General features: G+C 35.0%; 1 protein-coding gene across 1 annotated transcript; it reads left to right on the top strand.

Annotated features, from left to right (window-relative positions):
• The first annotated feature begins 635 nt into the window (after positions 1–635).
• UBASH3B (Ubiquitin-associated and SH3 domain-containing protein B) lies at positions 636–27,365 on the top strand. The gene is made up of 12 exons (XM_051212791.1): positions 636–757; positions 790–1,043; positions 1,079–1,132; positions 1,160–1,343; positions 1,376–1,577; positions 3,167–3,390; positions 8,438–8,826; positions 11,269–11,335; positions 17,387–17,873; positions 18,195–18,418; positions 21,867–22,104; positions 24,721–27,365. Exons 2-12 carry the CDS (start codon positions 931–933, stop codon positions 24,990–24,992), a joined length of 2,454 nt encoding a protein of 817 aa, XP_051068704.1. The 5' UTR covers positions 636–757; positions 790–930; the 3' UTR covers positions 24,993–27,365.
• Positions 27,366–27,479: the final 114 nt, after the last annotated feature.

The raw sequence follows: 27,479 nt of genomic DNA, 5'->3' as shown, positions 1-27,479 counted from the left end.
AGCACGATTTCGAAAAAGGTCACTCTTGTATAACTAACCTGCTGGCTGCGGTGGACAGCTGGACGACCATCCCTGGTTGCAAGAGGAAGGTTGACTCCATTTATCTTGACTTCTGAAGGCTTTTGGTGGGGCCAATCATATATGTCTTACCAACGATTAGGTACCAAATCCCATTTAGTGGAGTGGATCACTTCATATCTAAGAAGTTGACATTTCAAGATCAGGTTAATTTTCGATTTCCCTCAGGCTATGGAATGTCCTAGTGGGGTCCGTCAGGGTTCAGTACTAGGACCTCTTCTTATCATGATTTATATATAAACGATCTTCCACAGGAGTTATCGTAGGATTTATTAATTTTCTCTGATGTTTAGGAACTCTGGGGATAAGTATGCAGCTAAGAGGCCGGACTTTACCTTCAGGTGGATCTGATTCGACTTCAAAGGTGGGCAGATAACAACGAACTTACCTTTCACACTTCAAAGTCGTACACATGTTGCGGACTATAAATACAACTTAGGTGACCCCCCTATAAAAATATCTCTTGTTGAAAAAGATCTAGAAGTGTTTGCACCCTACGATCTAAAGTCTTTCGCTAACTTACGCAAACCTCATCATTTGCAGTATCTTAAATGACCCTTTGTAGGTCGCTCATGGCGCAAGGTTTCGTTGTTGTCGGTCTTTGCTCTCAGTTATCTGACTGCTTAACTATAGCTGCTGTGTTATTACTAATAGTTGTCAATCCTTTTCACTAATAAGCGTAAGTCCACTTTGTGCCTGCTCAGTTGTCAGCTTACTTAAAACTCACTGTGCTTTCGTCTTCCAGATTCTCTCACGCTACGTAGCGTGAGTGAACAGTACTGTTCACTCTTCCAGTGCATAACATACAACCACGCTAAACGCGAACCTGCCAAAGACCTAACTTTACATCGGATGGCTGATGAAATTCGCGATCCACCTCCCGGCCTTTCAGACTTAGCGGTTATTAATAGAGGTCAGAAAATTATTGATGAATTAAAAAAGTCAGACTTTCCTTCGAAATACGCGTACGTTTCCAAATTCCTCATATATAGCACCCTAGACTCTATGCTGCTGTTTTTACTGGCTTTCGTTCAGTTCGTCTGGCAGCTGAATGGTAATTTAAGTCTTGTAATTGTTTCAGGATATCATCCCGCTTAAATGATCCACTTTTCATCAAAGATTTTGAAGTCGATTTTCATGTACTCCTAAGTCTGGGAGGAAACTTTGAATCGGACGTCTCGTCCTTTTTGTCAGCCGCGCGAGTCGCTTTAGGATGGGACTATGTTTGTGATCATCGGGCGCAAATTCCTTTGCTTCATCTGAGAGTAAGTATACTAGATTGAATAGTGATCTTCAGGTCAAACCCCATGATGCACTTCATTTAAAATCCGTTTTCGTGAAATCGTTCGGTCTGTCGATTCCTCTTCTAGTGACTGATGACAAGCCCCTGGAGTTCTTAGTAAATACGGACACCTCTGTTGTATGCAAATTTTCCGACTCCAGGATATATACTCTGCTTCAAAAGCTTTCAGAAACCTTTCTTGAAAACTTGAAAAAAGGTAAGAAGGCAGAGGATATCTGAGTATTTCTTCATACTAGTAATCCTTTATAGCATTTGGAACCCTTGATATTTTGGTTCATTAATTTGCTGGGGCTATCAAAAAGAGCTTCTAAGCAACTGTTCATCCGATAGAAGCTTCCAAAATCCAGAGAAGTCCACCAGACTTTCTATTAGAATCGCCATTATGTTACCGATTTCGTGGTTGTTTGGCGAACATGCCTTGCTGTGTCGAGACAGACTTCCTCCTGTATAATTATGTCCATGAAATTCCTGTCCTCAAGGTGACCCAAAGGGGTATTTTACCTACAGTAATATTCAGAGAGTAGTACTTAGAGAAAATCAAGGCTGAAATTAGGAAACGTCCTTCAGTAGAAATAGTAGTTTTAGCCCATGAAACCTTTTTACCGACTCAACACAGGGTTTGAACATTTCTCAGCATGCATTTTGAACCTGAACTTCAGGCAATCAGGAATAACACTCATAAAAACGTTTTTTGAGTTGTCCTCCTTACGTTAGCTCTGTTTTTCAGACCTGTCGGTCTAGAAACTAGTGAGCAATAATGTTATTTCTGTGGTCGAGTTCCTACTTTACTTGTTTTTACTTGGACAACATTACTGGAGGTTCAACCTAACCATGAGATTAACCTTAGTAAAGCGACCAGCACAACTTTGTCCTCTGACTATAATATTTTTGCTTTTGGTTCCTCATCTCCCCAACCAAATTACCTTTATTTTTAATGTAAAAGTTCAGAATGAAAGGGCACCAAAAGCACCAAATCGATTTAAAATAATATTACTGTAAAGAACAAGTGTTTCATCCAATGTGGCTCAGTCGGGTTGTCGCGATAACTAAGTTTAATCATCAGATAAAGATATTAGTTGTGCTTGTAGTACCTAAATAAACAATGGATTTTAAAGGATACCGCCTAAATTTTGCGAACAAGCTTCATAACTACATAATCGTGTTGGAAACTATGCACCTTAGCATTGCTAACATATGAACGACGCTACAGTATAACTAGTAATCAGTCATTCGTACGCCATATACATTTAAATTCAGTAGTCATGCTTTAGTTACAAAGTAGAATTGAGAGCAGCCGTTTTGCTGAGTATAGTTAACATTTAATAGGGTTTTCAAAGCGACAAAAGTAATTTTTGCTGTAACCTTCTTTTACTTTCTTCATAAAAAGTGGTTGTGTCTCCCTTACCTGAAAGATTTCTTCTGATTGTACCTCTTCGTCATTACTCTCTTTTTCTTTTGCGTTCCTTAGTTTTTTTTTCTCTTTCTACTTCTCTTCGAATTCCCATTGTTTTGTGTGGCGCATATATATTGGCGCTCTCTTGTACCAATATTTATGTGTTCAAATAAATAAATAAATAGGGTTTTGGTTGGTTCAAGTGGTGCACTTTCGTACTTTTGCGTTTGGTTATGCTTTCTAAAAAACTAATCTTTGTTTCATATAACATTAACTATGCTTATCGACCTAAGGTACCTCGTAATAACAGTAGGAAAATGACCCAGTAAATTTTGTTTACTTTTGTGACACTAAGTGTTTGGTTCTTCCCAATTCTATCCCATCTTTTCTAGCTGACGTAAACGTCTGCGTGGTTTCTAATCCAGGCAAATTAAATTATCCTTTCACATTAGTCAGTGGTATTAATAATGCTGAAAAAAATTCGGTTTTGATTCAACTAAATGAAATGTATTTATCTAATCATTACATTATTAACGAATTCGACCAATCGGTTAATAATCAGTCAAAGTTCTGTTTATACTCACATGATCCTCGTCTGAGAGATCCAAGTTATGAGGTACGTTCATTGTTTCTGTCTTTTTTATACACTTACATAAAAATTGAGAACTTCACACTACTGGGTTTATTATCAAATTTCTTTACCAGCAATATATTTATTTGGGTGGTCATTCTTCTTTGCAATGAAATATATCAACAGCTTGATTAGAAACATCTAGATGAGAGAGTCGATTAATCAGCAGTATAGTGTTTTGGGATACATTTATTTGTTTCTGATCAAAATCGTGACTCCATGTTACGATTGATAAGCGATTAGGTCGCTAAATATGACTCCAAATTTAGTCTGTTGTAGATTGCGTTTTATTAACGTGATATCATATATGAATATCTTAAACACTAAAGCTATCAGTTTACTGGAATTGTGATTGCCACTCCAAATGTAGACTTTTTCTGTGCACTATGGGCACTAATTCAGGATTATCTTTTGTTTGTTCAAACTTCTATAGACTTAACGAACTGCAAACTGAAGCTTAGTTATTCAGTTATTTAAAATAGATGTTTGAATTAAGTTCAACATGATCACAATGTGGATCTAAATAGCATAATCTTCACGATTCTACCTACCCAAACTATTTACTTATTTAAACAAACATTGGTGCAAAGAGGTGTCAAACAGATATGAGACACATCATTCGATTTGTATTAGGGCTGGGATACTACCCAGACTCTCAGACCAAGGCAGGATTTACCCGAACACATACAAGTGATATTTGAAGCAAGTTATCTTGAGTCTTAGTTGGTAGAGTTTATATGTAATAAACTATAGAAATACAGCTTTTGATGTATGCACTGTTGCCCTCTGGTGATTAAGTTTTTCAGTCAATGTGCTAATGATTTTTGCCAGTTTTGATAGAATTATGGGACTTGATTTTCTAATTGGCCATTGTATTTACCAACATTCACATACTTATTTTTAAGCTAGACGTGGGATCTTTCAAAATACTAAATTTGTATCTTGAGTAAGTGTTACAGTGAAATCTCTTCTAAGGCATCAATATATACTTTTTTTGCTACTCAAATGCACTAATTATCTCATCTTTATATGTGTATACCTGCGTACAACTATTTGAGCAATGACCCCATATTTTAAATAGGTGATTCTGTTATATCCGAGCGAAGATTAGATCACGAGTAACGACTGAAACCTATTAATGAACTAATATTACTTATATGTTCTCATGGTATAAATATTCAGTAATTAGATTATGTATATTTACATTCCTCTTATTATAATTTTTATTTTGACCTATAATTTATTATTGTACGATTTACTGTTCTTACGCTATGTTCAGTTTATTGACTACTGTCTCCCACGTTCACAGTCACTTTTCGGCTTTATTGTGTACAAATGTTATTTCCTATTTTATAGTGCGTTGCAGTCTGTTTGGTTGATATATAAACCCAGTATGTCTGAAATAAATGATTCGATTCGCATAGTGGAAGCTGGTATTGGTGTTCTGGACTCAAGTGGACGGGCTAGGCGGACATAGGACCAATAAGGACTCTAGGCTGCTTATATCGGTCGAACGTCGTTGGTTTGACACAGTGCTAAGATTGTATAAGTCGTATTTTGATTGGTGGGTAAATTACATGATAAAAAGCTGGACATCAAGTCATAAAAGACTTTAAATCCAAAATTTCCAAATGTTTACTCAGATTTACCTACTGTGATGTAAAAAGCCCGATAATCTGTTTTATGCCAACATATCACTCACAGTTCACAGTCCATTAATGTATCTGTACTTAGTTATTGACTTTGCTTGTTGTCATTAAGGTACAAAAAGGACTTGTGGAAATAAGTTCCATGTTGTTTGATTTTTTTCTCTGAGCGGGATGGTTTTGTCTTGGAGCTTTCATCGTTATTCTGGGCGACATCATTAGCAGAAACTTTACTCCTACCTGAAGTTTGTGCTGATGATATCGTTTAAAATAACAATGAAAGCTCCACAACCAAACCGTCAAGCTTAGAAAACAATACGAAAATCATCCACTTGAGATTCAAATCTTCACCATCTCATAAATTCAATTTGGAAAGAGTTTCTATCAAATTGGTATCTGCTAAAAAACAGGTCTTTTTTAAATGAACCACTTATCATAGAAGTATTATGATCTTCAGTCCACTATTGATTTCTAATCGAATCGGTCTGGGCACCCGGGCAGTATCCCAGCCCTCACACAAATCGAATGATCTATGTGGCGCATATTTATTTGGTGCCTACTTGTACCAATGTTTATGTGTTTAAATAAATAATCAAATCAGAGGATAAAGTCCAGTAAACCCATGTACGCTTTACACCTATCAGATAAATGACACGATTTGACTGACGACAATTGGCTGGTTAACGTTCGACAAAATCTCCGTTCTTATCAGCCCACCGAAATTCTCCACTTTTAACAATCAGTTAAAATGCCAAGATCGTCAGATAAAGTATTCTTTATTCTAATCTATTCATCATAACTCAGGACACTGCAACATACATTAAATACCTGATTTTACTGAAACATAAAAAAGGAATCCCAATGTGCACACAATTAGGTCATCATTAAAATAGAGTAATAAATGCATAATTATTTAACGACAATGTAGGAACGGCAAAACAACGATAGTTGGTGATTGAGATAAGAAAATACCACAACCCAAATGTTTAATAATTATACGTTAAAAATTCGCATCATATTTCTTCGTGGAATGGTTTTAAAAGTTTAACTCTCCCAAATATCCTCTCTTACGTACCAATATGTGCCGATACCCTGTAATTTTAGTATTTCTAATCATAGTATAATTTATAGATTTTTGGTAAGCTGTCTTTTGCGAACGTGACTTGGTTAAGGTAACGCGTAAGTCCCCAGTCAATTGGCTGAATGATCCTACCTACGGTCTCATCCATGTTTTACGTTTACCAGCTGTGTACATAAAATAAGCAATTTTATGGATTAGGGTGTTGTAAAGTCAACTAAGTCAAAAGTTAAGTAAACATGAAGTGATAATTGGAAGTTCTCAAAGAACCCCTATCTAACAATACTGTCGGTCGGTATCCGGTCAATTGCTTATACTATTAGAGGTTTACGATGACCCAACTTCAGTGGTATGTTTCCTCAGCTCTATTCATTATATAAGTGAAGATATATTGTGACGTTTGCCTGATAGTTATTAATAATAAAGTACACAAACTGGTAATTGATTAGTGGCTTGAGTTACAACCATCGATTGATGCCAATTTTTACTCAAGTAAAATATTGAGTATCCTCACTGGCTTTCCATCGCTACAATATGTGCCGATGCGGATCAGTTTCCATACGACCTTTTAGATTTGAAAGTTCAGAAATGCATCCCAAATATCTCAATCCAAAATGTCATGAACGCCAATCTTTCCAGTATCATTATCTGGTAATACTATCTTATCTTTATAACCTTAACCGGTTTAAGATATGTCTAGAGATGTGGGTATAGTCATTTATGTACAAGTATTCCTACGCTCTTGAACCGACGGAACATCGTTCAGATACGAAACCTCCTATTATGCTATTCCATGACCATTCAAGTGTCAGATATCTTTGAAATATAAGATTTGAGAGTTTATTAACTTAGCTTCTTACTTTATAGATAATAGTGGTAGAATAATAGTACCAATCCCAATCTGATTTACTTACCAAGTACAGGTTTATGTATCTGTCTTTGAAAATTAGTGATCTTGTCCTGGTTGCCAAAACAAAAGGGAAGTAGAGTGCGAAAAACGAACTGTTGGTTAAAAGCTGAGTGCTTTAACCAGAAAAAATAATCAAACTAGAGTAATGGAAAGCAGTCGGTAGGAATTATATCTGGCTCTCTTACCTAATTGGACACTTTAGCTAGTTAAAGCACTTCGTTTCGTGTTTCTCATGGACATGACTAACATCCATTTAAAACCATTTCAATTCTAAGATATCAAAAACCGGTTCTTATATTTAGTAATTTACGCCAATTTTCGTTCCATCGTAGCAGTGAAATACTTAGTTTGCGAAATATGGATTACGCCTCTATAGTGGAAGTGATTTAACTTCTATATTAAGTCTAGGCTTTCAAAGAGTCCTAAACAACATTTGTTAAATTCATGAAGATTTCTAAGTAATCCCTATTACCTATAGGTCTCAAAAGAACTTGATTGTTTTCTAGCTTGTTATTATCTCGATTCCTCAAGTGTTTCATCTCACGTTAATAAAGTCGTGCATCTGTAGCTCAGTTACTTACTTATTTCTGTTATCCCTCGTGGGAACATAGTCAACTGACCAGGATTCTCCAACCAACTCTGTCTTGGGCTCTTCTTTCCCAGTTGTTTCCAACTGCTACTCTTTTGATGCCTGCCTCCCATTCCCAACGTAATGTGTTTTCTAGTCTTCCTCTTTTCCTTTTCTCTTCAGGATTCCAATTACTTTCTCATAATCAAGGAAGTTGATGTATAGTAACGAGTTCCATTTAATTGATTGTTCAACAATAATCCGTAGTGTCGCGTTTTGTTGTGTACACGACCGTTCCTTACTGAATCCAGCCTGTTGATCTCGAATTTGGGTATCTACTGAATCTTTCATTTAGTGCAACGATTGCGTTGACAGTTTAAGTTCTGTATTTTAGTACTCATCCTTATAATACCACCATTGACATTCCTTTTCATACTACAGGCTATTTAGTATTGTAATATGGTTGTTCGGCTCTTCTGAAAATTAGAACATGTGTTCTTCTGACATTACTTAAGCAAGTATTTTCAGATCTTTAATAGTCTATAGATAATAGGATTTAAGACAGCTGTATAGAAAATTCTAATGAAAGATATAACTTTCTCTAGTTGGACAAGTACTGTGTCATGATTAGTACATTTGATCATTAATAATCGTTATCGTTGTATCATTACAATCTATTTAAATTAGGAGTTATCGGTGGCGATTGTTTTATTAATGCAATTTACTAAGAATCTTAGTAAGACCACTGTAAATGGAATAATTCTGAAGATTTTAACTACAAATGAAATATACATGTCCTTAAATTCCGTATTTATTTTCTTTTTTGATAGGTATTTGAAATGTTAACAGATGTAGAATTCTATCCATTTTCCCCACTAATCAGTTCACATATCACTAATGATTGTAATAAAACCGGTGATCAGAAATCTTCAACTTTTATTGCTTGTGATACTAAATTGACAGATAGTTCTAATGACAATCACTCGCAATGTGATGTATCTTTGAATCAAGTCCCTGCTTGTGTGATCAATTCTCCTGGATGTCGAGAACGTTTTCTAGAACATTACGTTGGTGACTACATATTACTGTTTGATTCAGTTTCTCTTACTGAACGACAAGGATGTCCAGTAGGAATTAATTTGTGCACTGGTGAGTCTGGTTTGTTTAACATATCTGCTGGTAGACGTGTACCACAAAGTCAAACTTGGACATTACATTGGTGAGTTAAATTTACATATCATATTCTTGTGTGTAGTTCTACCTAAAAATATTATTTCATGTTTATTATGAGGTTGGAAGTCTTACTAATTTCAACACCACTGATCCATTTGTCTTTAGAAGTTATGTATAAAAATTGATGTATCATTTCTCACTGTAAAACAAATTGGGTTAAGTGACCAATTAACAGAATACAGATTGAAATCGTTTATCGTTCAAAAAATTTTCCTTCATTAAAATGTTTTCTTGGTTCCAGTTTATAAGAAAGGGCGAAAATCCTCTTCTGGCAACTTCTTAGGGATCAGTTTAACTAACATAGTCTGTTAGTCTCAATAATACTTCAACTTATTTTATTTATTTATTTAAACACATAAAAATTGATATAAGGAGGCACCAAATAGATATGCGCCACAAATCAGAAAAGGGAATAGACGAGTGACGCAATATACAATAAAAACGAGTGTTACCAAATAATTTTGAACGCAATTTGTCAGAATGCAAATTGAAGCTAAAATAATTCTTTCTATATGTAATCATTCGATTTGTGTTTGGTTTGGGATACTGCCCGAGCACTCAAACCGAAGCAGGTGGTTCACTTAGTAAGCCACTCCCTAAGCCTTTGACCCAAAGGTCTAACCCACAAGGAAATCGAGCGACGTTAGGAGATGTAGTCTCATGGTAACCATTGATCAATAATGTATTCATACGCCATTTGTTCCCACAGGAACTTGGATTCTATGTGCTTCGTAGGTTTGGAACCAGGGTTCTACAAGTCCCCTAGGTGGATCCTCTGTTCTCACCAACCCTGTCAAGGCTCTAGACGTTCGCTTCTCATCTTCCTAATCTTGTAAACAACGCTCTTCCCATGAGAAGGCAAGGAGTGGAACTTCTCTGTCAGTGGTTGTATACGTGTGGCCATATGTGAGCACTTCGTGAGGGGAAGCAGACTCTCAACCTTCAAGCGTACCAGGGCATTTGAGAGCAAAGCTGCTCCCCCCAGGAAGGACCGAACTCTCAACCCCTGGTTTGCAAGACTAGTGCTCTGACAACTGAGATATTTATGTATATGAGGGCCGTCGAGAGTGCGTTGGGTATTCACTTGTTGACTAAGTATACGCAAATGATATAGTTCTGTTTGGCGAGGACGTTGACAAAATAGAACCTTCTCGCCACCTTAAGCAACAAGATTAGCATGTTTGGGACGCGATTCTTTCTCGCTAAGTGCAAAATGTTACTTCGTGATCGACCTGAACCATCGCTTGAATTTATGATAAGGAGTGAAGTAGTTAAGCGTGTCAGTTACTTCATTCATCTCGAGAGTCATATCAGTCTCAATGGTTTGGTATTTGATGAAATCTGGGAACAGATTCGAAAGATTCTTTTGGCCTTGATAACTAGCGTCACTTGTGGCGTAGGTGATATATCCGTCTACTAACCAAAAGACAAGTTTATTGCCCAGCAGTTCGGAAAACAGTGTGAATCACAACACACTGGGTTATAAATCAATATTACTAGGGTAGGTTTAGTTTAAGCAAAATCTCATTGAATATTCCCATTCAGGGATTAAAAAAAATATTTCTGAACACGTAAATGAGGGAGTTAACTTCTGTATGCCTAAGTTTTCAGTAAATCTTAGTATGAGCCTCTAGGCCCCTTTATACAACACCACAAAGGCTAATTGATATCAGTCCTATGAAACATCTCAGCCAAATGTTCGAAGCATTACCTGTCATCTAGGGTCCATTGAATGAGCAATATTAAGGTTAGACGCAGGGAACTTGGCGAAGATGGCAAGTTGGTTGATAAAGCAATTACTCCTCATCGAACTTGATGGTCAGAACATCTGTTACGTATGTTTAACCACCGCCTAAATCGAGCGCCGATGTTGGTTGATCTATAAATGGTTTAGAAGAAAGCTAGAGGTGACCAAATCAAGATGCGGTATCAGTCCATTAAATTACTGAGTCTGAGTCATGTTATTGAATGTAGACCACCTTATTTAGGTTCCGGATGATCAGGCGTTATAGACTGAATGATATGGATCAGAATCGTTCACTATCTAACAAATCCACTCTTCTCGATCTTGAATTTCAGTATTCTTATCTTTCCACTCTGTCTGTTCAAAACATATTCTTAATGCTCATTCTTTCTGTTTATGATTGCTATTACATAATTTCAATATCTTTTGCCTCTCATCTTGTTAATTCCTATCTCGCTGTACTGATGCGGTGTAGTAACTTGGGCCAACATCTATCTGTTTAAACTCTACATTGATGATAAGTTACATCCTTGTTACTACATCTTAGTTAGAACCAAAATAAATTTATTGAAATGAAATCTAATGCTTTATTTGTCATGTTTTCATCAATACATTATATGTGAATTATAATAATACAAGGGTAATCTCTCTTTATTTGAATTTTTTCATGTTTTTGGTTTAAAGTTCCGTCCCACTAAACTTTACTTCTTCAGCTAAATCATGCTTCAAACAACATTGCCCAACTAGTACAGTAAGTGATCCATTATGTAGTAAACAATTTATTTAGAATATTACTTATATTATCTTATTTTTTCCATGTCCTGTCATGTTCTTTCTTTTAGTTAATTATAGTTTTAACGTCTTGAATTTAGTCTTCACTTAAAAATTTTAATTAAGTTCACTGAATGTCTCAAACTTTCTGACTAACTCAGAGATATTTTTAGTTCTTCTATGAATATCTATGCACTTTCCACTATTTTTATGCATTTTAAATTATTACCGCTTGTTACCAGAGGGTTATACAGGATAGTACAAATTTCGATAATGTAATTAGAAGACAAAGATTATCAGAACTATGTGATATATATAAAAATAAAAGGTCAACTAGATTGGAAACGGGGTAAGAGAAGATAAGGCTAATGATAAGAGTAATAATAATAATAATGTGAACACAATTCGAAACCTAATCACTGGATAATAAAACCAACATGGACAGGTCAATATCTTAGTTATTATAGTTATTGCCCTGTGCAATACAAACGTGGTTTGATAAGGTGTCTTTTCAACAAGCTCGATCGTATTTGTACAAACGACGCCATTGATGATGATGTTAATTTGTTAAATAAAACGTTAATAGAAAATGGCTATCCTCTGAAATTCATAAATAGATAGAAAGTCCATGGTACAACGAAACCTACTGTAGCCTCTGTAGAGAAAAAGCCTGTCTACATCACCTTACCGTTCAGAGGTGATTCAAATAGCCTTTAATTGAAACAAAGACTTAAATCAGTCATCAATAAAACGTATTGCGCAGCAAAGGTCATCATCAAAGAAAGAACAAGGTGCATGCTTCTTTCAAAACCTAAAAGGCATGAAAACGATTGTGTCACATCCCACTGTGTTTACCAACTTAAATGTGTGTGTGGTCACACATACATAGGGAGGAGCGATCGTGATCTCAACATTAGGGTGAGTGAACATGTACCTAAATGGCTGCAGAAACAAACAAACAACAAATCGGGTTGACATTAAGTGACCGGCCTATATGATTCCCTACCACCCCTTTTAAAAAAATTGTGGGGTGTGAATGAAAAATTTAGGTATCGTTGATTGGTGGACTTGTTTTGCAAGTGTGTGCTCAAGTGATAATGAACAAACATTGTGTTACCTTTAATAATTTTTTGATTGGTCGTAAACGGTTCATCTTTGTAATCTGATTAGTTGAAATCGAAATCGCATCTGGAGCTGTGATTGGATGTCAGAATTTTCATTTTTGACATTTGAAATTTAATGATAATGAATAATTTTTTTTGTGTAATCTTAGTCTTGAAAAAAATTTAGACTTTTGAAGAAAAAGACACCAACTTAATTGCATTACCATGCAATCCTACTGTTAGTGAATGTGTATTGGGATCAATTTTTGTTTTCCGATCAAGTATACCTTGAATTGAAGTCGTTAATTATCTGAACACGAATAATTATATGTATCTCAGTAAAAGAAAGTTTTTGGGAAAAAGCCACCGAAAACCGGTTTGAATATTTGATAATAAGGATTACTGAATGAGGTCAGTAGTCAAATATTTAATACCAAATTAATAAACAAATTATCACCAAAGTGTGTGCACAGGTTTTTTGTAACACATGGTGTGTTAATGGGAAAAAGAAATCATTATGATAACTTACTGGTTGCAATATGTATAATTCAGGTGAAGCAATCATAGACCATCATTTAATGAACTGACTTAGACAGTATATGAAAGTAGTAATAAATTTTCCGAAATAGACACTTAATATTTAGTAAACGATTATTTTGTAAATGGTCATTCATAATGAGAATTAGACAACGTTAGATTTCAATGCGGTTAATTTGGAAATCCATTGAAACACGGTTCATTATTTTCACTTGTAAATTATTTGTAGTTCTGTATTTTAAAATTAATTTTTTGGTTGTAATAAAAACTAGTGTGTGTTTAATCAGTCATGTGTGAATATTGTCAACCGCCGTAATATGAAACCTGAATTATCTAGACATTATGAATGTAACCATTTTTGACAAGCATTTGAAATATCAGTTTCATGAAGTGTAAATGAACAAGCCTACGTCGTCTGACTGACTCAACAAATATTTATCGACTTTAAACGTATAAATATGAATAAGGTCAACTGTATCAACGAACATTTACAATGTTATTATTATTTAATTTCCTTATTATTATTATTATTATTATTATTATTATTATTATTATTATTATTATTATTATTATTATTATTATTATGTCAATTTACAAGATTCAATTCTTGTACTATGTATTTCATTGACACAAATTTTTTTGCATTTTCAATTTTCCTATTATGCTTAGTCACTTACTGTGACTGAACACTTTACTGCAAATCATCCCGATCTTTAGTGAATGTCCTTTTTAATTTGTAAACATATATATCGTTACAGATGTAAACGTTAACCATTGTTAACACATTACATTGTCAAGTTCATTAATGCCATGCCTTATTTTTGGACTTTATAAAATATTAAAATTATGGACTAATAACTGTATAGTGTGATGATGAAGTTAATGAAAACGATTGTTTGCTAAATTATTTTTTATTTTTGAATATTTTAAGGGAATTTTTAACTGGTACAATGTGATTGTACCAGTAATAAATAGTTGAAGAGGTGTGCAAATGAATACGGTGATATAATCAGTAGTTATGAATAACAATGGAGGCTTAGTTTACGATCAGACGTACTTCTTACGTACGCATAGTTCTGGTTTCAGTAACTTTTATTATAAAACAAGAATATGAAATTCTTGTTTTTTGTATTCATGAAACAGCTAATATTCGCATTTCTTTTTACACTTACTATATGACCTTTTATCACATGAATCATTTCAACGATGATGGTTTCAACTTGTTTTCTAATGTCATTATTTTATTCCTAAATAAGTTAATTTTCTCAATTTTGGTTACTTCTCTATGAGCTTTAATCACATTCATCTTTGTAATAATATTCACTAATAAATGTCATCATAAATTTATTGACCTAACGACATCATTACGATTTTCACTATTTTAAAATATTCCTATTAAAATGTACTCAAAATGTACTATTATTAGATAGATTTCAAATGTGTTACTAAAACATGAACGGTAATCACATTATTTTAAATATAAAATTACTAGATTAGTCTTTATTAGATGACAAAATCTTGTCTAAGTTTTCTTAACCTTCATATCTAATAAACGTTAGAAACAAGTTTACGAATACATGAGCGACAATCGCTTTTCCATTATTAACCTCTAAGGGATATCTAAATTCATGAGACACTAATAAGTGCTTAATCACTTGACCTTTGCCGCGGAAAAGTAGTAGATAAAAAATAATGGAAATCAAATTGTGGGTGGCCCTGAAAAGGGCCTTTACTCGTTCTCGCGGTCGGACGTCGTCACTATTAGTTTGTAATGGCGCCACAGATAGGACAGTGCACTGCTCGTACGTTCGGCGATGGGTCGTAGGCACAGAAGGTATGAAACATTGCTTCACATCTACAGAAAACCCAACCAACCGCATCACCGGTTTCACATGGAGGCTGCGCAAGATTACAGATGTCGCAGAGTCGATTCTCGTCATCCTGTTCTTCATTTTCGATGTCCCGTTCAGTTAACTCTTCGGAGTTAATAGAAATTACTTCCTCCTCATCGTTACTGAGCGTTTCATCCAAATCAACAGTTCCTCGTTGTATAAACGGCACTGCTACGTTAGTCGAGGTTCTTGAAAGGGTGTACGAATGCTGTTCTACATGCAAGTTTACTGGCGTTGTTGGTAGTCTACCGTGAACTATGAAGTCATGAAGTGAACTGCATTGTTCCTCCGACATTCGCCTGATTAACGCTATCACCGCATTCTTCATGCTTGGCTGACTCAATTGCATTGGGAAATAATTTTCAACTGCAATATGAGTCAGATAACCATCATAGTGTAACCACCTGTCACAAATTGACTGTACGTTCACATCGGTGTTACTGTGTGTGCAGTAAGCCAATATGTGACGGCATGGTAATCCGTTTTCAATGAAGAATGGACACGAGCACCGGCTAGTATCGACGTGTACGTAGTACGTCCCCGTGGCGTCCATAGCGGTGAATAAATCTTCCGTCAATGCAGACTGCGTTATAGGAATGCGAAGGTGTCGCTTCAGTAGTTGACAGGCAACTGGTGTCAGTCGTTCCTGAAGTCGACGTACTTCCGGCTCCTCACCAATATCGGCTTTCCCCCGACAATCCATTGAATATTTATGTAATCTTGCTTCCATCCAATATCCAGTACGAAGCAGCACATTGAAAATGGATCTGAGAACCGGTGTTTTTCGACTAAGGTGATACATCTTCAAGACTCGGTGACTGGTCTCGACGAAGTTAGTATTGCTCAGTTCAAAGAGAGTGGATGGCGGTCGAAAAGCAGTGGACCATTTGTGTTTCCGTGGTAGAAGGTGGTCTCTGACGTATCTGCCAAATGTTCCGTCCGACATTTCGATTAACGAAAGTACGTTGTTAAAACTACAAAATCATGTTATGTAGATTTTGATTTACCTTTCAACCGTTCGAGTGAACATGAGGCGGTACCGGAAATCAGCAGCGGTCTCACAGTTTCAAACTCCCCATCCGTTAACCTGCGCACCCATGAATTACCCTGGTACCTCAGGGAATTGCACTCGTGATTGTGATGTACATTCCCACGTACAACAGTCCAATAGCCGTCTATAATCTTACAAAACATAAATGCTGGACATTGGGTGTTCATAGAAGCCCTTCGTTCAAAAAATTATAAAACAATTTACCAAATTACCTCCTCCGTCTAATACGTTGTGACGAACCGCTAGATCTTATACGCCCATTTCGCCAACACACAAATTTAATGTAGGATTTTTGATCTCTGCCAATATGCGAATCTCTCACTACATAATGACTGTAAGTCGATGGAAACGCAACCAGAAACAAGGTAGTCAAAAAGACTTCCTCCATTTCCGTTACGTGAGAAACACCAGCGCTTGTACTCGGCACGTTACTCTGCTCCATAATGACGATTGAGATTGTGCTTCGTCGACAAGTACTGATAATTTATAACAATTTTCAAGACATAACTAACCAATTAAATCTAATTTTTGAAACTAGCCATTTCATTGGACGAAACACGGGATGAAAAATATTGTAATTCTGGGGTGGAAAATTTTTTTTTATGGGGTGGGGTTTTTTTTAAAAAAAAATGGCCGGTCGGACAATATTATTCAACAAATCGGGTGACCCAATAAGAGCAGAGGATAAATATCCATCATCCTCTGTTGCTAAACATATAATTGAAACAGGTCACAAGATTGATCTAAATTCAGCTTTTGTAGTGCTGTATAAAAGTGTAAAAGGGCGTATACTAAGGTTTATTTAAGCCTTAGCCATAAGAAAATTCAAACTCACAATTGATTGATCACTGGGTGGTGATCAATCTCATGCTTGTCTAGTCCTTATTAGTGCAGATCGAATGCTATCGATCATGTTGCAATGTGGCCACCAGTCTAGGTGACTCGACACTGCGGGCACTATGTATTGTGTGTTTAAAAACAGTTTGTTGTTACCTTAAACCTACCCTGGTAATATTGACTTATTATCCAGAGTGATTAGGTTTCGAATTGTGTTCACATTGTTATTATTATTATTACTCTTATCATTATCCTTATCTCCTCTTACCCCATTTCCAATCTAGTTGACCTTTTATTTTTATACATAAATGCTCTTAACAAGTATATGTGTGACCAGATTGTTCGAAATGTATCGCGCTAATATATCACATAGTTCTGATAATCTTCGTCTTCTAATATCATTATCGAAATTGTAAAGATAATCGATGCTCTCTCGATTGGATACACACCATTTTGAAGAGTGATAGCTAACACAAAATTGATGATCAAGGCTTCCTGTCAATGGCTTACCACCATTTAACATGTATTCTAACCATATTGTATAACTCAAAGCTTTAAACAATTATGTACATATTATGAAATAATTTCTTTTTCTATACTTCTCTCATTAGAATAATGTAAATTATAGTGAAGAATTTAAAAAGTTAACAAGTCAAAATTCAAGTCTTATTGCAAAAAATACAAATTCAACTTGCCATGTCCTATCACCATGTCTTTCAAATTCATCGGAATATTCCTCTTCCTTTTTTTCATCATCATCATCATCATCTAGTGATCCTGTAAAGAGTAAATCAAGTGTACAAACATCCATAACAACCAACAATAATAATAATAATAATACAGACAAACACATATCTGATAATCGATGTGATTCATACTTCACTAGTGGTGCAAATTCAACTTGTCAAAATGAATTTCAATTATCATTAAATAATGATGAATTAAATGAAGCTAATTCTAAATATACTAATAATTATCAATCAACAGTTAAACGTCATACTCATAATAAATCAAGACAAATCTATGTTATGCGACATGCTGAACGTGTAGATATTAGTTTTGGTCATGGATGGATTACTCAATGTTTCAATCATAAAGGTATTCTATATTCATCTTCATATTAGTTTCATTATATTTTAATTAAGTTTCTATCATGTTTGTTCTAGTACTTACTTACACCTATTACTCCCAATGGATCATAGGCCGCTGACCAGCATTCTCTAACCTACTCTGTCCTGGGCCTTCCTTTGTGTGTCAGCTCTAAACAAAATGTCATCCGCCTAAAAGAATTTCTTTGCTAAATCTATGTAACCTCATTTTGATAGCATTGCCTTCAATGATTTCTTTAGTCATCCTTCTTCATCATATCTTTAATTGTTTGAGTTCTTTTCAAAATAATCATCTTTTTTTTCTTTGTAGGAGTTTATCGTAGATTTAATTTAAACCTCCCACCTTGGCTACCTACTCGGACGGATTGTCTTGAATATATTTTAGATTCACCGATTACCCAAATTGGTTTATTTGTATCAGCTGAAACCGGTCGCGCTTTGGCAGATGCTGGAGTTTATTTCACAGCGTGTTATTGTTCTCCAGCGTTTCGATGTGTTCAAACTGCTTGTGAATTATTAAGAGCTATGGGTCGTGTAGGTGTCTTCTTGTTATAATGTTTAAGTTCATTATATACTTACAATATGAGCCTTATCTCGTTATGCTTTGATGTATATATTTATATATTTAATTCTTATATAATAAATATTTGGTACAGTAATCCACTAAAAGGCTAGAATCATTATAATTAGGTTTTATATATTGCGCGCATAATCACGTAGAGCAAGAGAATGTTTGTCCTTTTAAACTTTACATTGTTATTAAATAGACTTGTCTAAACTTCTTAGTTACATTTGTCGATTAAATAATATCACTTTTTGTAAAGAATAGTAGTGCTTGAAGTCACTAACTTTTAGTCTGAGCGATGTTGGGAGATGCAGACTTCGTGGTTGAGATCCGTGTGACTATCGTAACCAATGATTGGAGACTCTTGGTAACATGGCTCAGAATCGATCACAATGGCGTCGGTGTATACACTCTCTGTCTTCCCCTAAACTAAGAGATTAAAATTACTTTATACCCTTCTTTCTACCAACTAATTCTTTCTTCCTGTACTATATCCTTATTGCAATCTTTCTTTTATACATTACCACCACTGAATTAATTACTTTTATGAATCCGGTGTTCATCTTGTTGTGTTAATAAGGTATGGCAACTTGGACCGATGCATATATGTGCCTGGTCTTACTTTGTAGCTAACTGACTTATCCATCAATAGATCCTGTTTTACCTATCACTTCATAAAAGAATAGTAACTCGCATCACACAAAGTCAAGTTATGTTTGATTGTGTCTTATTCTAAGATTATTCCCCAAAATTGTAAAATATAGTGCTTTGTGTTAAATTCGCGTAAACTATTAAATTGTTGAATTTTTCATTTCGATGTCATTGAATATCTTAGTGCTACTTGTTATATACTACTGATTTATACTCTTTCTGCTATCACACTATGTTCGATTATAGCTTTTAATCATAATGCATAATAACTTGATTCTTAATATTCATGAATTACTACTTGTTCTACGTACACACTATTATGGAATTTTTTTATCCCTGCTAACAGTGAGTCTCATGCCGTTGATACTAATACCCACTATTTACAGATACGATATATACTTTGATTAATCCACACGAATTCATCTCCCCTTAGTCTCCCGATTAAGACAAAATGAAGGTCACCCAATACACCTTTTATTGCATAAATCAAAAACACATTTTATCTATCAATCGCAAGACACCGGAAATTACAGTATGTTCAAAACTAGGTCTTCTAAAATACAAAGCTGAATAACAGGTACACACTAAACGTATTGTAAGATGGTGGTTGGACGTAGCCAACAGGAATCGCTGAACCTAAGTTTCGTGCTACTTGACACTCTTTAGCAAGATGTGTCTATAATCTTGAGGGAAATGATGCTCTCTGATGGATTCGATCCCGTTTCACCCAGCTTCACAATCAGAGACGTTACCACTGAGCTATCTCGATCGCGGTCGATCTTTCGTAGGACTGAGGTGTGACACAGTATTGAATCCGATACTGTTATTTTGCACAATGCAGTCGATTTCTCCTGCCCAAGTCTTCGTTCACCATATATATAATACTCCACCTTTGGATTTAAATAAATTATCTGTTGTCTATTGAGAATATCTTATATTGTAATTTTCAATTATGCTGATTTATTAATTTACTAAAACATACAAGGGGCACCAAATATTTATGCGCCACACAAACCATTCGATTTGTGTGAGGTCTGGGTTACTGCCTAGGTCCCCAAACCGAAGCAGGTGGCTTTCTTAGGAAGCCACTCTTAGAGCCTTTGACTCAGAGGTCTAATCTACAAGACAACAGAGGAACCTTAAATCTAGTCCCATGGTAAACACTGATCAATAATGGGTTCATGCGCCATCATGTTCCCTCAAGATCTTAGAGCCCATGTGCACCACTGATTTAGAATCAGGGTTTTAGAACCCCCCTAGGTGGATCCTTTATACCCACCTTCCCGGTATAAGCACCAGACATTCTCTGTTCATCCTCTCGACTTCGTAAACAACACACGACAAGAAGATAGTGATCAAGAGTTCCCTGGTACGTGTTAATACTTATTCTTTTTGTTTTTGCGACTATACATATAAAACTGAGAGGAGTATTGTGATTTAGCCGCATTTCTCACACTCATTCTCATTTTGTTTAAATTTGTTAATAAATGGACTACTGAGAATTCATCTGTCTGTCCTTTTATTCTATGAATTCGTGACTTATTGATTCAAACATTTGTCTTTGAATCATGTCATCATAAATGTGTTCTTCACTGTGTATACGGGGTCGGTTAGTATGTATAGCTAAAAAAGACAAAGTGATAAAAAAAAGAGTTTATTATTGTGATTGTGAATTAATATACACTATTTTATATGGCGGATGAATTAAAATATCTTCCTCTCTCTGTGGTATACCACTGTACTATGGTAATAAGACTGAACTGCGTTTATAATACCGCTAGATTGAATACTCGAACGTTAAACTATAAATAGACTAGATCATGTCAAACCAGATATACTATTTACGACCGTGAAGAGAGAACCGGAGTAACGCAAGGTAATAATTTACTCTATTTATTTATTTTTATTTATTTTAACACATAAACATTGGTACAAGGAGGCCCCAAATAAATATGCCCCACATAAATCATTCGATTTGTGTGAGGGCTGGGATACTGCCCGGGTGCCCAGACCGAACCAGGTGGTTTTCTTAGGGGGTCACACCCCGAACCTTTGACCTAAAGGTTTGACCCACAAGGCAATGAAGCATCGTGAGGAGATGCAGTCTCATGGTAGCCGGTGACCAACGATTGGTTCATACGCCATTTGTTCCCGCAGGATACTGGAGCTTATGTGCACCATTGGTTTGGGATCCGGTCAAAGCGTCGGACATTCACTTTTCGTTCTCTGGATTTCGTAAACAACATCGATGCCACGAGAAGGTAGTGAGTAGGACTTCCGTGACAGAGGCTGTATACACGTGGCCGTTTGAGAGCATTTCGGGAGGGAGGGAGGGCGGACTCACCCCACTCTCGGCCATACCAGGGCATTTGGGAGCAAATAGTCACTTACAGTGAGTCCTAAGTAGAAATCAATAAGAGGTAAGAAAATCACATATTTTAGTTGTCAGTAAATTGAGTGTTTGTTTATACACACTCAGTAACTGATCACATTTACTCCCTACTAGAACACATCACTATTACAGTGTGAGTTTATATACTTTAATTCGATGTAAAACTCAAAATAACAAACAATACAATCAAGACTTAAAACTTTTTATTTCCCATTGAAATATAAGTCAGTTTTTGAATATCTTATATAATATACTCATAGATCTTTATTATTGTTGTAATCATCTTTAAGATTCAAGAATTCATGTTTATAAATATTTTTGTCTATGTATTTGATCTTCTTTCATCGACTTATAATTTTGTTATCACTTTATAGTCGGATTTATCAATTCGTATAGAACCACATTTATTCGAATGGTATGGTTGGTATGTTGGTGGTTGTATACCAAAAATGATGACTGTACATCAATTGAAACAAGCTGGTTATAATGTAGATACTAATTATACATCACTTAGCTCATACAATGATAATGATAAATATGAATCTATTCAAGGTTATTGTGATCGTACAGCTGTGTTAATTAAGCGTATTTTAAATGTTCATAAGTCGAAAGGTATGTTTTTTGTTTTTTAATAATTTTTAAGTGTATTTTTATGTATATGTATATGAACTAGGCTGAATTACCTTCCATATATCACATATCTAATGTATGTTTGGTATTTGGTATCTGTTCGTTTCCAAGGTATATGTACTAAAAAGGATTACATATTGTTAGATTTATATTATTATAATATTTCAACTCTAGTGGTAAGAACATGTGGATTCAATCAGTCGATTATGGTAAACTTGAATGAATACTTGATAGTATGGCTTAAAGAAAAGTTAGACATTAACACCGTTGGATACCGGCTCAGTGGTCTAATGGCTAAGTGCTCGCGCGCGAAACCAGTAGATCTTAGGTTCGAATCCAGCGAGGTGCGGGGTCGTGGATGCGCACTGCTGAGGAGTCCCGTAGCAGGACGAGAAGGCCGTCCAGTGCTTCCAGGTTTTCCATGGTGGTCTAGCTTCAATTGACTCATGATTTCAACTTGTGAAATAATACTAGGTATATTAAACATAGCTTTATTTTCGTGGTAATCTAGTAACGGGACTAGGTTGTATTCAAAGCATTTCGATTGCTCCATCATTGTATCAGATGGGTTTTTGTGGAGATTGTAGTAATTTTAATGGTTAAGATCATGGGTCAGTTGAAGCTAGACCACCATGGAAAACCTGGAAGCACTGGACGGCCGTTTCGTCCTACTGTGGGACTCATCAACAGTGCGCATCCACGACCTCGCCCCCCGCGAGATTCATTTTCTTTATATCCTGTTAATTCATTCAGAACATTTGACGGTAATTCTTTCGCGTATTTATTTCAGAATAAGTAGTGACATTCGAATTATTACTGATACTATATACAATTATTGTAAAACTAGATTGAAAATGTTTTTCATTCGAACCAGTTACATGTCTTCATTTTTTCGATAGTATTTGGTCTACTATGAAATAATCCTTTCCAGAAATCACTCATATACATATATAATTTGAAAAATAAAAACTACTGGAGATCAAAATAGCGTTGGTCAGTTAGTTCGTCCTATCTCAGGACTCTTCATCAATGAACGTATATAACCGCTAATGAGATTTAACTAGTGTTGGAGATGGTTTGGAAGAAAGTTAAAAGGTGATCAAGCCAAAACGTAGCGTCAGTCATCGAAGTCATTAACTTCTGATCTGAGCCATGTTAGTAAATGCAGATTACTTGGCTGCAGTTCGCATGACTATCGTAACCAATGGTTGTAGACCCTGTGTGAAATAGCTCAAGGTCGATGACAATGGCGTAGGTGTATACACTCTTTGTATTTCGTTAAACCGTGAGATTATAATTACTGTATACCTTTCTTTCTACCAACTAGTTCTTTGTTCCTGTATCATATCTTTGTACTCAATCTTTGTTTTATATATTACTACCATTGAAGTAACTACTTCTATAGATTTGGTGTTCATGTTGTGCTAATGAGGTGTGTCAACTTTGGTCGATGCATATATTTGCCTGATCCTACGGTGTAACTGATTGACATTAACTCAGGACCTATACATTTCTCAAGGAACATGATTTGTCCACTAAGTTGTAGTTCAGTATTCCATATTTTGAGCTTTTCATGTAGCAATAATTTCACTTTCTCATTAACTCCATTAGAAAAATAACACAAATTACTGTGTTCGTTCTCAGAATAGTGAAAATTTATTATGACAATTTGATTAAGCTATGAGTTTACACTTCTTTTTTCTTTCAGAAATATATTTAATAAGAAAATACTTACTTACGCCTATTACTCCCAATGGAGCATAGGCCGCTGACCAGCATTCTCTATCCCACTCTGTCCTGGGCCTTCTTTTCTAGTTCTATCCAACTGTTGTTCATGCTTCTCATATCTGTCTCCATTTCTCGGTGTAATGTGTTCTTTGGTCTTTCTTTGCTCCATGTGAAGGCTTGCCTTGTGACGCAGTTGGGGGCTTTCCTCAATGTGTGTCCTGTCCACTTCCAGCGCATCTTCCTAATTTCTTCCTCCGCTGAGATCTGGTTTGTTCCCTCCTATAGTAGGTTGTTGCCGATACTGTAATGTGTTGCCAACGGATCCGAAGCGTTTTGCGTAGACAACTATCAATAAACACCTGTATCTTGTGGATGATACAGTAGAACTGCCTTGTCATTATAATTAATTCTTGGACTAAACTTTAAACACGGTTTATTAATCAACCCTCTTTTTTAAGCGTTCGTTTCAGTAGTTTTTACATCAAGTTATTAAATATTCGATGAGACTATAATTTATGGACGACCTTTAGGTGACGCTGAGGGTTATCAAGCAGTTAGAATTCTCATTTACAGTTGATGGTTAAGGTTAAAAATTAGATTTAGAGTTTTCATCACGAACTGACATCAGCTATAATGCTAAAACTCTATTTAGTCAAATGTATGTATGAATTCCGCGCCTAACTTCGTGACTTTTTATTGTATATCTGATTGGTTCATCCATAAATGTTAGTTTCGCCAAATATTCAATTATAAAGTAATAACATGACTGAGTACAAAAGCTTATTCATTATGAATATTCCTGTTTCATCCATACAATTCATAATACTCTATTCTACTTGTAATTTTGATTCGTTTTTTTTTTCTTTTTAGATACTTGTTTATTAATTGTAGCCCATGCATCATCATTAGATACTTGTACACGTCATTTAGTATGTCATAAATTTAGAAATAATTTATCATCAAATGAATTTCATCATCGTACATCAATTGTACCATATTGTGGTTTATTATTAGCACAAGAAAATCGTCGATGGAATTTAATTAATCCACCAATACCAAATTCATGTTCATATACAAGAAATATTGATTTTGATTGGAAACAATTACTTGGACCATCATTATGCAATTTTAAATTACGATAAATAATAATAATGAATTTTTTTTCTGGTTAGCGTTTTTTTTTTTAGCGAGTTAGTTTTCTACGGGATGCGGCCGCTAACCTCATGCCCAACTCTCCTCTTTTATCTGAGCATGGGACTGGCAGTAGCCCCCGGAAGGACTCCAGGCGGAGTAAATAATAATAATAATACTAAAATGAATTATAGAAAATAGAATTTAATTCTTTTATTCATTTATAAATCTGCATTTAATTCAATTTCTTCTTAATTACCATTTTATCTCAAGGTTTTACATATCGTTTTTTTTCCTTTTCTTTTTTTTTGTTTTCAATTTGGATACAGCTTCATATCTGTATTGTTATTTCCTTTATTTTGTTTTTGTCGTTGCATTTATTCATTCTTTTTGGTGTATCTTTTATTTTTTTCCCCAATATTTTCAATTATATGGATCTTAATGAATACCTTTGAAATGAGAATTATACATGAGTAACATTCTGTGTATACAATTCACATATTATTTGTTTATTGGATCTGTATAAATCTGATTGTTTATTATCAGAATATTATTCAATAACTTGACTTATAGTTTACAATATATAGTACATTTGATTAGATGAAATGTATTTACAGTTATAACTATGTAATTTATAATGTTTCTTTTGATACTTGACAAATCTATTTAAAAAGAAAAAATGTATCTATTTAATAATTTATATTTAAAATAACCGCCAATTTCATTTGTTCAAAAATCAATTTTATTCCAGGTATTTGAAAAATGAAACAAACTATTTAGCTGAATTTATTTAGCAGAAATAGGGATTAATATATTAAACGAAGAATATTCAAATGCCCTGGTACAGCCGAGAAAGAGGAGAGTCCGTTCTCTCTATCGAAATGCTCTCACATGGCCACGCGTATATAGCCTCTGCCAGGGAAGTCCTACTCACTACCTTCTCGTGGTGGTGGTGTTGTTTACGAAAATGAGAGGACGTAAAGCGAATGTCCGGAGCTTTAACCGGATTGCAAACCAAATCAACGGTGCACATTGGCTGCAGAATCCTGAGGGAACAAATGGCGTATGAACCAATCGTTGGTCACCGGCTCCCATGGGACTGCACCTCCTTACGTTGCTCCACTGCCTTGTGGATCAGACCTTTAGATCGAAGGCCCCAGGTGTGGCCTCCTAAGAAAACCACCTGGTTCGGTTTGGGCACCCGGGCAGTATCACAGCCCTCACACATATCGAATGAGATTTGTGTGGTGCATATGTATTTGGTGCCTCGTTGTACCAATATCTATGTGTTAAAAATAAATTCTTTTCAGGTTCCTATAATTCATATATCCAAATGAATAATCCGGAAAAAAAGGTAGTCAGGTTAAGGAGTGAAAGTACGTCGTTTAAATTATGTGAATTTATGATTGTGATAAACAAAATACAATAAAATTGTTAATGTTGATATTGACTCAGATAAAATGTTAACTTGAATCTGCATATATTTATGAAGTGAAAATTTGAAGATCCATGATCAGAATAAATATTGAGTCAAATAGGTCTGAGAGAAATAATAATGAAATTACAATTCGATCAAATGTTTAATAGAAGGCTGTACTTTATACTTTGCCTTTAACCCGACCATTTTTCGGATTATTCATTTAAATATATATATGAGTTGTAGAGAACCTGAAGAGAATTTATCGAAAAGAATATTCTTTATTCAAATATGAATCTTTTAATATGATGGGGATCTTTAAAGTATTAATATTAATCTATTACAAGAAGAGTATAACTTTTCTTTTCACTCAAATGTATATGCAAATTCCTACCGTTGTTATATTTCTATTCTCTTTATTTTCAATCTATTCCAGATTCATTTTTGCTCTTGTTCCTCTTCATTTATGATCAACGTATGTATAATCACATAAAATATTTCTTTTTTTATTGATGAAGATGTAACCTGTTGTATATTCCATAAGTGAATGGTTTTGTATTCCGTTAATGAATAAGTCAATAAATCAACTGTTTATCTCGGTCCCTTTTAATTTTTTTTTGTTTTTAGTTGTCCTATGTGTGATCGTTATCATTAGATTTTTGAAGTCCTGTTTTCTTTGTGTGTATGTGTGTATTCGCCTGCTTACAGTTCTACTGTGTTGTTTATCATATCTGTTTTTATTACGGATCTGTTCCTGGATTGTATACCTATATCGTAGTTTCTTGATTTTGTTGTATGAATGATACAGAAATTTTAAAGTGTATTATCAAAATTTTCCTACTGATTATTTTATACTTTATTCTTGCTAGAAATCGCTGGAGACCTATTCTCTGTACCAATAATTGTAAAGTATTCATCTTGGTTAGCGGAAGGCTGACGTTATTAAATAAACAATCTGGATGAACGAATCAATACAATTCCTTTCTTGTATTACTCTCTATCACATATATTTTTAACTTCAAATAACTCTACTAGTTACACTAGGTAATATGGTAATACTATAGCGAGCTTACCTAATACC

Source organism: Schistosoma haematobium, chromosome 3 (assembly GCF_000699445.3).
Source record: "Schistosoma haematobium chromosome 3, whole genome shotgun sequence".
NCBI classification, from domain to species: domain Eukaryota; kingdom Metazoa; phylum Platyhelminthes; class Trematoda; order Strigeidida; family Schistosomatidae; genus Schistosoma; species Schistosoma haematobium.
This window is presented reverse-complemented; position numbering and strand designations above follow the sequence as displayed.

Bases quoted from the DNA above. Each gene is read 5' to 3' on its own strand.
- UBASH3B (XM_051212791.1), top strand. From the start codon at position 931: ATGGCTGATGAAATTCGCGATCCACCTCCCGGCCTTTCAGACTTAGCG. The intron at 1,344-1,375 runs GTAAGTATACTA...AGTGATCTTCAG, and splicing joins TTCCTTTGCTTCATCTGAGA to GTCAAACCCCATGATGCACT. The intron at 11,336-17,386 runs GTAAGTGATCCA...TTCTCTCATTAG, and splicing joins AACATTGCCCAACTAGTACA to AATAATGTAAATTATAGTGA.